General features: G+C 37.3%; 2 protein-coding genes across 2 annotated transcripts; both read left to right on the top strand.

Moving 5' to 3' along the window:
* On the top strand, positions 1 to 1,624 carry LOC125378346 (peroxidase-like protein 3). Its single transcript, XM_048393793.1, has 4 exons — positions 1 to 482; positions 610 to 779; positions 1,032 to 1,137; positions 1,422 to 1,624. Exons 1-4 carry the CDS (start codon positions 31 to 33, stop codon positions 1,480 to 1,482), a joined length of 789 nt encoding a protein of 262 aa, XP_048249750.1. The 5' UTR covers positions 1 to 30; the 3' UTR covers positions 1,483 to 1,624.
* Positions 1,625 to 9,340: 7,716 nt separating this feature from the next.
* LOC124141283 (chorion peroxidase-like) lies at positions 9,341 to 13,908 on the top strand. The gene is made up of 11 exons (XM_048393857.1): positions 9,341 to 9,403; positions 9,678 to 9,708; positions 10,010 to 10,087; positions 10,344 to 10,466; positions 10,891 to 11,002; positions 11,104 to 11,237; positions 11,447 to 11,620; positions 12,402 to 12,497; positions 12,621 to 12,713; positions 12,865 to 13,528; positions 13,656 to 13,908. The coding sequence occupies exons 1-11, from the start codon at positions 9,341 to 9,343 to the stop codon at positions 13,906 to 13,908; spliced, it is 1,821 nt and encodes a 606-aa protein (XP_048249814.1).
* The last annotated feature ends 518 nt before the right edge of the window (positions 13,909 to 14,426 follow it).

The raw sequence follows: 14,426 nt of genomic DNA, 5'->3' as shown, positions 1-14,426 counted from the left end.
TGGTTGCCCATTATTGTTGGGCCCTTGGCCATGAGGAAGTACAGACTGACCCCTGGCTTCAGCTTCAGGTACAACATCACCCAAAACCCCACCATCTACAACGTCTTTGCCACCGCCGCCTTCAGATACGGCCACTCCACCATTCCACGTTTCCTTACCCTCGGAGATCGACATGTACCAATAGAACAGCTCTTCAACAGACCTTCTGAAGTCATCAAAGATTTGGACACCGTGCTGAAGGCTATCCTCAAGGACAGACATCAGGAGGTTAACCGCTTCATCAACAGTGGGATGACTGAGCATTTGTTTGAGACGTCGGGCAATAACGGCTTTGACATCGTGTCCTTAAACATTCAGAGAGGTCGTGACCATGGCCTGCCATCATACAACAACTTCCGCAAGGCATGCCAGCTATCGGAAGTGACTTCATTTGATGACAGTGTATTTGGTAAAGCAGGACCTGCTTTGAAAAGTGTATACAGGTTTGTCTTATCTAATTTACTCTTATATGTGAACAGAATTAGTGTAACAAAATTAAAAAATAAAGATAGTTTAACTCTTCTCTGACATTTCTCAAGATCTCCTTACATATGTGTATTCTTGCTTCAGTTCCCCTGATGACATCGACATATTTACCGGTGCAGTAGCTGAACAACACTTGCATGGCGGTGCAGTGGGCCCACTCCTCGCTTGTCTGATTGGTCAACAGTTTCATGATCTGAAATATGGCGACTCATTCTGGTTCGAAACATCTCATCCAAGAAAGGGCTTTACATCAGGTACTGTCAAATTTGTTTGTATTTCTGCGTGCTTGTATGGTTTGTTAACATATTTGTTTTATGTCAAAATATGTACTTATTAGATAACCTAACATACCTTTAAGATGAAAACGCTATACAATTTTGTTTGTGTGACGTTTCATGCTATTCATCAAAATGTTTTGCTGTTTCACTGACAATAGTGTGGAAAGATACTCTCTTGTTCTCCAAAGTGATTGTACATATAAATAATAATGGCATTTTCTATTTCAGGACAACTGTCTGAGATCCGACGAATGCGCTTTGCCAAAATTCTTTGTAGGAATTCAGGAGTGAAGTCCATCCAAAGAGATCCTTTTACAGTGTACTCAAAAGAAAGGTAGGCAATGAAGACATCTAGCTTCATCACTTGTCAGTAATTAATTATTTCACACGGACAGAACTCATATTAATAAGCGACAGGGTATATCTGACGTACTTCATTTAGTGAACATTGATCAGAATTGTAACCTGGATCCATTTACACCTCGTGACACACTTTGAATGTAACATATTCAGGCTCATTCAGTTATATAGGATACGAATGTCAAACCTGATCACATGAAGTATGCTGACGGAAATGTTGCTATCTTAATGGGATGACATAATTTTTGTATTTTACAGCAATCCCATGATACCCTGCAACGATCTTCCAACAATCGATTTAACCAAATGGCGGAGATGAGAAGTTGCTTGGCCTGCCCTTAGGTTCAACAATGAACCCGATTACTTGAAACATAAGATTTTTTGCATGTGAGGTGTTCCAACACGTATATCCCACACTACTGGTCGTGGTTTGTAAGATGCATAAATCACAGAGTACATTACATTTTTAACATTTTTGTTCAGTTGTCTTCATAGTAAATATGTAATGCCAAGAACATTTGGGTATGGCATTTCACTAATAATGCTGGAATTATTAACTAAAATGTCAGTTAAGATTATACCTGATTATAATTCCTACACTTAATGAGAACAAAACAAATTGGTAACTAATTAAGTGTGTGAATCCATCAGTCACACCATCAAAGCGTTTAATCACAGTATACAAGTTGCATTAATATTGGCAGTGTATGTTTATGGCATTGTATAATATATTTGTCAAGGGCATAAACATATTCTACATGTTTGACTTGCACTATTTCATAGATCTATGAAGGAGGTGTATTTTATTCTTTGTCATTGTATGATATTGTATAATATATTGTTGATGTCGTGCTTAAAAATTTGGACCCGTGAAGATTCCGGGGTAGAATAGGTCTTCAGCAACCCATGCTTGCCGTAAATGGAGACTATGCTTGTCGTAAAAGGCGACTAACGGGATCGGGTGGTCAGGCTCGCTGACTTGGTTGATGCATGTCATCGATGTCAATTCCATGGATCGATGCTCATGATATCAATCACTGGATTGTCTGGTCCAGACTCGATTATTTACAGACCGCCGTCATATAGCTGGAATATTGCTGATTGCGGCGTTAAACAACAAACTTAAAAATTTGAAAATTTATATATAAAGTTCAATAGAAACAATATTGAACAATACTTGTATTCTATCATATATCACATTCAATTGTATTTGTTAATTTTACAACCGTTTTGTAATAAACACGTTCTCTTTTGTATTTCTGATTCATGATCTGTTAATTTCTTGGTTTCGCGCATTCATCTACCGTTTGGTTAGCTGATTAGCACATTGATACGTTTCACATTTGTGTTAATGTTTGGTATCATGGCATAGTGTCCAGGTTCTAGATACATATTGTTTCCTACCGAGCAGTGCCTTCTGTATGTGTATTGATCACATTGTCCCATACAGTACTTCCGATACATGTATATAGCTCACATTGTCCCATACAGTACTTCCGATACATGTACATAGCTCACATTGTCCCATACAGTACTTCCGACACAGGTATATAGCTCACATTGTCCCAGACAGTGCTTCCTATACACGTATTACACTTCACATTTCGCCGTCAGTGCTAACAACACACGCAAATAGTTCACATTATTCAAGACAGTGCTTCCTATAAATGTACATGTATATACTTCCCACTATCGCTTTCTGTGCTTCCTACAAACGCAGATAGTTCACATTGTCGCAGACAGTGTTTGCTATACGTGTATATACAATGTAGTTTATTCTTTATATGTTTATTCTTCATATTGTCACAGATCATGTTTCCAATACGCGAATATATATATATATATATATGAAACAAACATAAAATATACAAGATACATTAAATACATTGAAAGCACTGAACGTGCTATAGAGGGATTCAGATGCACATGTAGGTTACTCAACGAAGCAATGATTGTATTAATAGTTGACATATGCGGGTGGATAGATCGGGCATGGTTCTTACATATTTGGACAACCATGTTTGCCATATAAAGAAAAACAGATTATCCCGTAATCCGACTTCATGTTTACAATGAGAGCCATACAACAACCAGCTATATCGCGGAGTAAAATAGTTCCTAAAAAAGAGAAGTGGCATGAGCGTATGGATGTACAACTTGCTCTTCAGAAACATCTTACGCAGCACATGTCTTCAAATCATATCCTAATTAGATGAGAAAGTTCTGTAAAGAACTACCTCATTAAGTCAGTCACAATGACAGCGCGTCGTAATACATTTACAACAAGTACAAGACGTCAAAATGGCCGACACGATAAACGTGACGGGAGAGATTTCCGAAGTTGTTAATGAACCTGTGGCGGTTACATGTGTTAGTCATCATTGATCAACTGGCCGATCATTGCAAAGGTGAATAAAGATGCGTCAAACAGACACAAAGGTAAATTCATAGATTGCTGGAGACGGTCATTGTCAGCCGAAGAGACGGATCGAGTCGATACTATGATAGTTTAGATGTGCATTTCTTCGTTTATTCATTAGGATAGGCCGTGGCGAGGATATTCGTAAACAATCATGTAGTGACGCTCTCTGACATTTCTCAATGTATACTGAAACGCTGAGACCAAGAATAAAGGTTCTAAATGATCATATAGAACACTTATGTATGTTTTCGTGCTGGGGAATTCCCAGGGGTTTCCCCAGGAATGTGGAAGAAGTCCGTCAGTGTTGACGTCATTTCAAGAACACGGTCTCGTGAAAAACGTATGAACGTCAAATTGTGTCGTTCATACACTTATGAACGTCAATTTCGAGGTCATGTGACCGTCCTCTCGTCCAATGGAAAAGCCGTATATCGTGTAAACTTCAAATTAAAAAAAATATTACTGAATAAACGCTGTCATCAAATGATCGATATATGGTCGTCTTTGAGTGAAAATAACTACAATTGATATCATTATTCCACACATATAATCATTCATTATCCCGTTGTCAATGAACACGATGAGCAGTTGTCGTGAGTTGGTGCTCTTCCATTGATCTGATTCGTTCATACGATAAGAATAAAGTTTATTGTTGCGTCACACGACATACCTTAATCAAGTGCAAATTGTAATACATGCATCTATTAAATATGTCAACATAGATCGTGTATTGTCCAGCCAAAACGACGTAAGAGACACATAAATGCAAATAATTTCATACTTTGAAGTTTACACTGTTTCTTTCATGCTGATTGGCTGAATGGGTAGTCACGTGATCTGTTTGGAGTTCACACACCTGTGAACGGACAAAAAAAAGTTCACACGAGGTGAACAATTTTTTGCGAAATTGATCGTGTGAACTTTTGCCGGAACTACTTTCCGGGGTTGCCCCGAATTTTCGATCGGTGTTTACGATCAACTCGTTTTTTCTATTTTCTCTACATTTATCAGCAATGTAATTAATTTAGTATTTTTGCTTGGTCTTGTAACATTTCATCTGACTATCAATGAATAAATGCTATGGAATGGCTATCTTTCAATACTAATAATGCAAGAAAAGAAAATTAATTCTGTAAAATTACTGAGTTTTTTTTGCCGCGGATGACATGAATTGAATTGTAGGTATTGATGCATGTCCGTCGGCTTGTGGTATATATCTGTTTTCAATTGGACGCCCTGCTCAATAACTTTCACGTCAATAAATGAAATCTCATTGTGGTCACCTTCCATAGAGAATGGATCGGATCCAGGATCTTCCGGAAACTCTTTCACTGTTTAGAACCAAATAATAAAACTGTCGTCCAGATATCTTCTCCATGTTTCACAAATATGTTTAGCTGTATTTACATCCACTACATCTGATAGAAATGGAGATTTTACTTTTGTCTCCCATACTGGGTGTAGTACTGATGACTACTTTATTGTATCATCTGAGGTTTTCGCTAGGGTTATTGATTTGGTGTTTTTTAACAGAACCGAGTCTGACTACTTGTCGATTCTATGTAGTATGGAACATGTCTTCACGTCAGAGTTACAAAGTAAGCAAGCTACACTGTTGGTATTACCCTCACTCCTGTTCCTAAATATAGGCTTCCTATAGACAGAATACCAGCATATCAAGAATATGTTTTTAGCAGAGAAAGCAGTCGAATGTTTGACGATTTTATTTCCGTTTTGCAAACTGACATAAACGCTGCAGTTATGAAATTAGCTGATATACTTATCTAGTGTGGGGAAAAGGCGGTGGCAGTCTGCAGATGGTCTAGAAATAAAACCTGTGAAGAGCTACCGTTATGGTTTGATGCAGAGTGCTGTCAACTTAAATCTAAGAAATACATGCTACTAAATCGTTTCAGATCATTCAAGAGTAACTCAAACTTAAAAGACTATTTATGTGCAAAAATTGAATTCAGAAAGAAGTGTAAAACTAAACAAAATGAGTATAAAATGCATATGAGTCAGAAATTAACCGAGGCTGCAAATATGGGTGATTGTAAAGAGTTCTGGAAGACTATAAAGCACTATTTGAGAAGTAACGCACGACAAGGTGATATAACCCCTGACACTTGGTTTAGATATTTTAAGGATTTATTAAATCCAGCTTTTAACAGAGATGTGAATGGATTTGATAAATCAGTTCAGGAATTTGTAGATTCCCATTCATGTCAACATTGTAATGATATGCCTTTTACTGACCAGTTCTTATCAGGTGAAATTACTGAAAATTAAATTAAACAAGCTTTAAATGAGTTAAAAGTGGATAAAGCAGCTGGTGAGGATGGTATACCCCCTGAATATCTGAAAAGTATAACAAATTTCATAAACACTTATCTCAGGCAGCTTTTAAATAAAATTCTAGATACTGGTGTTTTTCCAGATTCCTGGAATATAGGAATGATTATTTCTGTACATAAATCTGGAAACATATCTGATCCAAGCAACAACTATTTCTCTCTTAAATGTGACTGGCAAATTGTTTTCTGTTGTAATTGAAAAAAGTATTAGAACATGGTTAGATGTGAATGACCTGTTATCGGAATCCCAAGCTGGATTTAGACCCAACTATTCTCCATCAGACAATATATTTATTCTTCAATCTTTGTGTACAAAATATCTTATTAAACCTAAGGGCCGTTTTTATTGTGCCGTTATCGATTTCAAAAAGGCTAAATTACTAAAGGATCAACAGGCAAATTGTCAAACGTTCTACAGAGCATGTACTCATCAGTTAAGGCATGTATCAAGACAGATAAAGGAATCACTGAATGTTTTAGAACTTCAGCTGGTGTAGGACAGGGCTGTGTACTCAGCCCTGTCCTATTTATATTTTTCATAAATGAATATTGGATAATGCTACTGCGTATGAATTCAAATAGATTTCCTCTTCATTGTTATAATATGTTAAAAGCCTTGGATGAAAATGGTAAATATTGTTTATGGGTGTCTGATATCAGGAATATTCTTTGTATGTCTGGTTTTTCTCTTGCATGGACATCTCAAGGTGTTGGAAATGCTAAATTATTTATCTTTATGCTTAAGCAAAGATTACTTGATATATTTTCACAAGATTGGCACTGTCAAATATCATCCTCAAGGTTTTTATGCCATTATACGAATATAAAATCACTACTTGTTCCTGAAAAATATGTATCTGTCCTTCAGGGATAGAACTTTGAGAAGATCTTTGTGTATATTACGTATATCATTACATAATTTTAATGTTTATAATCTCAGAAAGAAAAATGTACAAGATAAAGAAAGTAGTTTATGCCGTTATTGTAATGAAAGCTATGTTGAGGATGAGTTTCATGTACTTCTCATTTGTATTATCAGTTTCTTAGAAATAGATACCTCCCTATGATTTCAACTATGTACAAAGATGAACAGCTGATGGAAAATTTGTTGAACTCCCGCAATGCTACTACAATATCATCTCTGTCAATATTCCGGAAGAAGATTTTTGAAATTAGACATTAATATCATATGTAAACTTATTATTACCTTCACGTGACTGTACAATGTTGATACAAAACAAACCCCACTTCTGTACTATAGGTCATATGGCCTAAAATATTGAATAAACTTCTGTCTGTCTGTCTGTTTGAATATGTTTAGCTGTATTTACATCCACCAAATAATCTGCTTTGGAATATAACATTTCTTCTAAGTATCCCATTACCAGAGTGGCGTATGTGTGTGCTACTTTGTTCCCATGGCTGTTCCGTTTATTTGCTGATAAAACTTGTTGTTGAAATAGAACGTGCTGTTCTCCAGTATACATTTCAAAGATTCCATGATGAACGTATGCGTGAAATTTCAGTCAATGGCATCTGGATGCTTATTCAACTAATATTGCACTGCTTCAAGTCCTAGATCATGGGGTATATTAGTATACAAACTTTTCACATGAAAGGATACATTAAATACATTGAAAGCACTGAACGTGCTATAGAGGGATACAGATGCACATGTAGGTTGCGCCACGAAGCAATGATTGTATTATATGAGAGTGGAAAGATCGGGCATGGTTCTTACATATTTGGACAGCCATGTTTGCCGAATAAACAAACACAGATTATCCCGTAATCCGCTGATGCTGATGATAATCCGTGATAAGTTTACATCTTGTTTTCACAACAAATCCGGGATCATATCAATGAATGGTGTTGATGTGGGCGTGTCGTCATCAACTGTAATTGAGTGGTATAATAATGATGAGACAATTGGTAATTCGCTTCTCATCAGGAGTTGTTCTTGACATGTTTTGTAGACAAGTGTTGGGACACATTGAAATAGTTACCACGTTTTGTGTCTGGAGGATTTTCTAGTCCCCGCGTGTAATGAAATAATACATACAGGGTCAACTTTTGTAAATAATTGTCCATCATCAATACTGCTAATAGGAACTGACAATTCAATGTAATCGTAAATGTTCCACTTAATCATAAACACGAAGTCCAGTCGTACATTTTATGTTGTACACACATATCTCAATTATTATTCTGGAAAGTAAGTACTGGTTGTCAACGTTGACAACAGTCAGTATGTATGTTTCATCGAGTATGGATAAGCGAATCTTTGGCAGATAACATGGGTACGTGATACTTGATACTACTACTACTACTACTACTACTACTACTACTACTACTACTACTACTACTACTACTACTACTACTACCACTACTTGAAAAATAAGCTGTGTGAATAAAAATGAATTTGAAAGATTTGCTTGTTTGATTGTTGTTTCGTGTCCAGGCCAGACATTCCTGTAATTGACATTTTGATCATATTGGATACCACTACTGCAACATCGCTACTAAAACAACAACAACTACTACTACTTCTGCTATATTTACTACTACTACTACTACTACTACTACTACTACTACTACTACTACTACTACTACTACTACTACTGCTGCTGCTGCTACTACTACTTGAAAACTTCTCTGTATAAATAAAAATGAATTAACCGCACTTAGCAGTATTCAAGCTGTATGACGGCAATCGAGTCTAGACCAGACAATCCAGTGATTGACATTATGATCATCGATCTACGGAAATGGGAAACGATGACATGCATCAACTATGTCAGCGAGCCTGACCATCCTGTTAGTCGCCTCTTACGGAATAAGAAAGAGATGGTGTATTGAAAATATGTCCTCAAAGTACATTATGAAAACGATTAAAATTACAGTAGCAAGTTAAAGTAAATATACTGATTAGATCCTTGTGATGTTCAAGCTAAAAGAACTACATATCTGAAGGGAAGGGTCACGTGACATATTTTGTGGAGAAGATCCTTAGAGATTGTTGGATACATTAATTATTTTATTAGTTTCTTAGGTCAATAAACAAGAAACTGATACATTCTCCAGTTTCAGTTCTTAGTTTTACACTACTATGACATATAATCATAACAATGCATGTCAATAATACCCTCTGATGAGAAGCTGTTTACCAACTGCCACACCAAGAACAATGGCGGTGATGACGCTGCTCCGGGATATTCAGCCTGCCTCCACATAATCCAAAATGTTTAGTTCCCCATGCAGATGTCGGATTATACCCACCAGGGGAGAGTGAATTAAAGGGTAATCTGTGTTGATTTAATCCAGGAATATGAGTATAAATACACGGTGCCATCTTTGGTGTATCAGACATTCCCACTTTGTACTGGACAGAAGCAGAAACGATGAAAGTTGTGTTGTTTGTGTGTATGTTGACCGCGGTCACTGCTGGAGAGGCGGACACAGAGGTAGGTTGTTTTTTGGTTCTTCTTCTTCTTCTTCTACTTTTTCTTTTTCTTCTTTTTCTCATTATCGGTATTAGTATTAATCTGGATACTGAATGTCTGTAGAAAATCAGTACATATAAGAAATATTATGTAATTTCTTACTATGGACTTATGGTTCTAAAACTGCTTTCTCTCATCATGTTCAAACTTACGGGTGGCCTACGGTGTTTGAAATTATCACATCTGTTTTACCCTAGACCAATTATTTAACCGATGTTCACTCATTTCCTTATAGGTAAACAACATCAAATCCGTCATTGAGCAACGTGAGTATAGTCTTTTAAAAATAATGAAATATATAATGACAAGCAATAGTGAAGGACCGAATAATACTATTTTAGTTCCTTCTGCTTGGGTGTAACTCACGCAACTGGGATCATGTTACATGCTGAAATAAAGAGTAACAGTTCTAAACATGCCAACCCTTCTGCTTACTATTATGCTTAGTCCTTCAATGTAGTGACGTAAATTTTTAAATGAATTTTACTAAATATAATTGGAATGCATTAAAGTATAGATATCATATTTTGTGAGCTGAGCTTTTTAAGTAAACTACCTTTCCTTCAGTCCAGGCAATACAATCAGATCTGTTTGGAATGGACCGTGAGACCAACAAGAAATTCCCTGATTTGTCCAAAACGAACAGTAAGTTCACACCGGGTACATTGTGACAAGTCGAGATATACATTTGATGTAACGATGGTTGGAGATAATAATGTTGTATTGAATTCTAAGATTGAAAGAGATATACAGACATAAGATGTGTAAATATGGTTTTGGATATACCCTGAACGATGCACATGAAATCTTTCTAACTTGAATGTTTTTTCGATTGCATTCATAATCTATGACAGCCCTATTTCTCTAAGCTGATGTTCAAACTTACTTACTTACCTATTAGATTATGTTGCTGGTGCGACACAAAGTTCACCAACGACGTGGGTTGACCACCAAGGAACAGTTAAAAGACAAACGCTGGACAGAGAAATCAGAATAATGGACATGATGTTCAGACTCCTGCATGGTAAGAAGTTTAATGTTCAACATTAACGGAATCACTATCCATGTTTTAGCGATTTGTTTTAACTGACAAATCTGATCATACTGTCTTATTTGTCAGTAAATACATTGAATTGGTCCCTACTTTAGTCCAGTTTTCATTATATTGTGAAGCATTATACCATGCTTGAGATATTCACTTTGTTTTGAAACAATATAACTTATATGTGTATACTTCAAAGGATTTATTGCATCTGAGTTATACCGATTACAAAGTCTGATTATTTAAAACAAATATTTTGCTGATACGCGTTCTCAAACATCATTATACAATATAGACCATCAAGTAGTTCAGATAGGGCGACCTTTGATAAGAATTACGAAGTAAAATGACACTTAAATTGTCCCATGATAGTAAGCAGTGTGTTGATGCCTTTACTTTGACGTAGGTGATGACGAAGACAATTATGTTGTTTGTACACTGGCTGACGCCGCCGAGACGTCTCAGATCTCTTTAGATGACATCAGCACATCCAAGTATCAAGACAAACACACCATTAGGTCAGTTTCGTACTAATTCCTTCGTTTGTGGTTGAGAGTTTAATGTAGTTGATACCTACACCAATTACCATCAGATTTGATAACAGCATTCACTTCCTCAGACGGCGCTCTATCGACTGCAAACAAGACGTCGGCTACCGGACAATGGACGGAAGTTGCAACAATGCTCGCTGGCCAGCCTGGGGATCCACCAACCAACCATTCAAGAGATTTATTGATCCTGCATATGATGATGGTAAAGAGCAGGTTTTCTTCTGATATCATATTGATATAAGAACTTAAAAATCATTGTTTCATGCTAATAACCATGGCAACTCATTAATAAACCAGACCGTTTGATAGCAAGTCTTGTAATTATTCCATTGACATTAAGTTATGCCCTTTCAATATCACACAACTAACCATGCACAAGGGAACTTTTAAAGCAAAGGTTTGGCTTTCCAGGCAAGTTCGTTCCCCGAATGAGAGGCGTTGATGGTTATCCCCTTCCCAGTCCACGTGCCATCAGTGTGGCCGTACATCCGGGAGTTGACAGTCCTTCTAACGACCACACGGTGATGGTGATGCAGTGGGGGCAGTTTGTGGACCATGATCTCACCGGAACTCCTCTCCATGCAGGTAGGTGCCAAGTGGCCAAAACTCTCTGCCTATTAAAGTGACCAGAAGTGTGATGTTGAAATCAGACAAACTGTGATATTTGTTTTTGTAATCCATATTTTTCGAACCTATTTTCATCATTAAGCTATCCATCTGTGAACTTTACAAATCCTCAAATTCCTTCAAGGTGATGTTCACTCCAAATGTTGCGATGGTCACACAATAGGAAAGATGCATTCTGATGTACAAGCTGGGTAAGCAATCAACATTCTATATTTTCCACACTTAATCATTCTGTTTCGGTTAATCGAAATTACTGGTCGTCATATTTAGAACAGACTTTGAAATTACGTGGCATTGTAGACATTATTATAATTGGGATGAAAGAGAAAAAAGCCTTTCCATCACCATAAACCTCTACTGTAAAATCCCGAGTACATCACATACATGTGCTTGTGCATCATAACATATCATAAGCATTATCATAACAATGTTTGATTGGAACAAGGAAACATGTTAATTCTTTTGCTATTTCGCTGTTCCAGCGGCCCTTGTTCCCCGATCACGATGCCAGTAAATGAAGGACATTTCCAAAAGAAATGCATGGAGTTCAAAAGATCAGCCCCAGCACCTGGAAGGAGTGAGTATATGAATACTAAGCTGTGAAGGTTACCTCATCTCAACATTGGGTTGTTCAGTCATTATTTATCTGTTCTTTCTAACATAACGTATTAAGTAACGAAGCCATAAACAGCACTGTATGATAATACCCATGTTTAATTGAAAACCATGTCACTTCCAGATACCCGGGAACAGTTGAACCTACTGACGTCCTTCGTGGACGCCTCTAACGTGTACGGCCTCAGTCAGGATCAGATCAATCACCTCAGGAACGGACGTAAGTCAGGCAATATTTAGTAATGAATTATAATTTGTGATAAAAGAAATATGTTACATTTTGACAGCATACCCCCGAGAGTAATTTTTACATACAAATTAATGTCGTCATTCAACTTTTCAGCCTACTTAAAAATCAAGGGAGATAACCTGTTGCCAGAATCCAACCAAGGCAACTGTCGAACAAGCAAGACCAACGAATGGTGTTTTGAAGCTGGTAAATACAACTTATTAATGTATTCAAAGTAATATTTTCAGAGTCTGTTCATAAAGTACTTCACACATGACTATTTGGTACAATTGAAATGATATGGATAATTCATTTCACAACATTGTCACAACTTCTTTATAACTAACTTCATCATTAGGTGACGACCGTGTGAACGTGTTCCCTGGTCTGGCCGTGCTACACACCGTGTTTGTCCGAGAACACAACCGTCTTGTCAAAGAACTTGCTGATGTCATGCCATCGACCACTCCTGATGATGTCTTGTTTGAAGAGGCCAGAAAGATCGTGTCAGCCATCATCCAACAAGTCACCTACCGCGAATGGTTGCCCATTATTGTTGGGCCCTTGGCCATGAGGAAGTACAGACTGACCCCTGGCTTCAGCTTCAGGTACAACATCACCCAAAACCCCACCATCTACAACGTCTTTGCCACCGCCGCCTTCAGATACGGCCACTCCACCATTCCACGTTTCCTGACCCTCGGAGATCGACATGTACCCATAGAACAGCTCTTCAACAGACCTTCTGAAGTCATCAAAGATTTGGACACCGTGCTGAAGGCTATCCTCAAGGACAGACATCAGGAGGTTAACCGATTCATCAACAGTGGGATGACTGAGCATTTGTTTGAGACGTCGGGCAATAACGGCTTTGACATCGTGTCCTTAAACATTCAGAGAGGTCGTGACCATGGCCTGCCATCATACAACAACTTCCGCAAGGCATGCCAGCTATCGGAAGTGACTTCATTTGATGACAGTGTATTTGGTAAAGCAGGACCTGCTTTGAAAAGTGTATACAGGTTTGTCTTATTTAATTTACTCTTATATGTGAACAGAATTAGTGTAACAAATTTAAAAAATAAAGATAGTTTAACTCTTCTCTGACATTTCTCAAGATCTCCTTACATATGTGTATTCTTGCTTCAGTTCCCCTGATGACATCGACATATTTACCGGTGCAGTAGCTGAACAACACTTGCATGGCGGTGCAGTGGGCCCACTCCTCGCTTGTCTGATTGGTCAACAGTTTCATGATCTGAAATATGGCGACTCATTCTGGTTCGAAACATCTCATCCAAGAAAGGGCTTTACATCAGGTACTGCCAAATCTGTTTGTATTTCTGCGTGCTTGTATGGTTTGTTAACATATTTGTTTTATGTCAAAATATGTACTTATTAGATAACCTAACATACCTTTAAGATGAAAACGCTATACAATTTTGTTTGTGTGACGTTTCATTCTATTCATCAAAATGTTTTGCTGTTTCACTGACAATAGTGTGGAAAGATACTCTCTTGTTCTCCGAAGTGATTGTACATATAAATAATAATGACATTTTCTATTTCAGGGCAACTGTCTGAGATCCGACGAATGCGCTTTGCTAAAATTCTTTGTAGGAATTCAGGAGTGAAGTCCATCCAAAGAGATCCTTTTACAGTGTACTCAAAAGAAAGGTAGGCAATGAAGACATCTAGCTTCATCATTTGTCAGTAATTAATCATTTCACACAGACAGAACTCATATCAACATGCGACAGGGTATATCTGGCGTACTTCATTTAGTGAACATTGATCAGAATTGTATCCTGGATCCATTTACACCTCGTGACACACTTTGAATATAACATATTCAGGCTCATTCAGTTATATAGGATACGAATGTCAAACCTGATCACATGAAGTATGTTGCTATCTTAA

This window comes from Haliotis rufescens, unplaced genomic scaffold (assembly GCF_023055435.1).
Source record: "Haliotis rufescens isolate VD_foot unplaced genomic scaffold, xgHalRufe1.0.p SCAF_12, whole genome shotgun sequence".
In the NCBI taxonomy this organism is placed as follows: Eukaryota; Metazoa; Mollusca; class Gastropoda; order Lepetellida; family Haliotidae; genus Haliotis; species Haliotis rufescens.
Note: the sequence above shows the minus strand (reverse complement) of the source record. Positions and strands in the feature narration are given on the sequence as shown.

Bases quoted from the DNA above. Each gene is read 5' to 3' on its own strand.
- LOC125378346 (XM_048393793.1), top strand. From the start codon at position 31: ATGAGGAAGTACAGACTGACCCCTGGCTTCAGCTTCAGGTACAACATC. The intron at 780-1,031 runs GTACTGTCAAAT...TTTCTATTTCAG, and splicing joins AAGAAAGGGCTTTACATCAG to GACAACTGTCTGAGATCCGA. The intron at 1,138-1,421 runs GTAGGCAATGAA...TGTATTTTACAG, and splicing joins ACAGTGTACTCAAAAGAAAG to CAATCCCATGATACCCTGCA.
- LOC124141283 (XM_048393857.1), top strand. From the start codon at position 9,341: ATGAAAGTTGTGTTGTTTGTGTGTATGTTGACCGCGGTCACTGCTGGA. The intron at 11,003-11,103 runs GTCAGTTTCGTA...TCACTTCCTCAG, and splicing joins CAAGACAAACACACCATTAG to ACGGCGCTCTATCGACTGCA. The intron at 11,621-12,401 runs GTAGGTGCCAAG...TGTCACTTCCAG, and splicing joins CGGAACTCCTCTCCATGCAG to ATACCCGGGAACAGTTGAAC.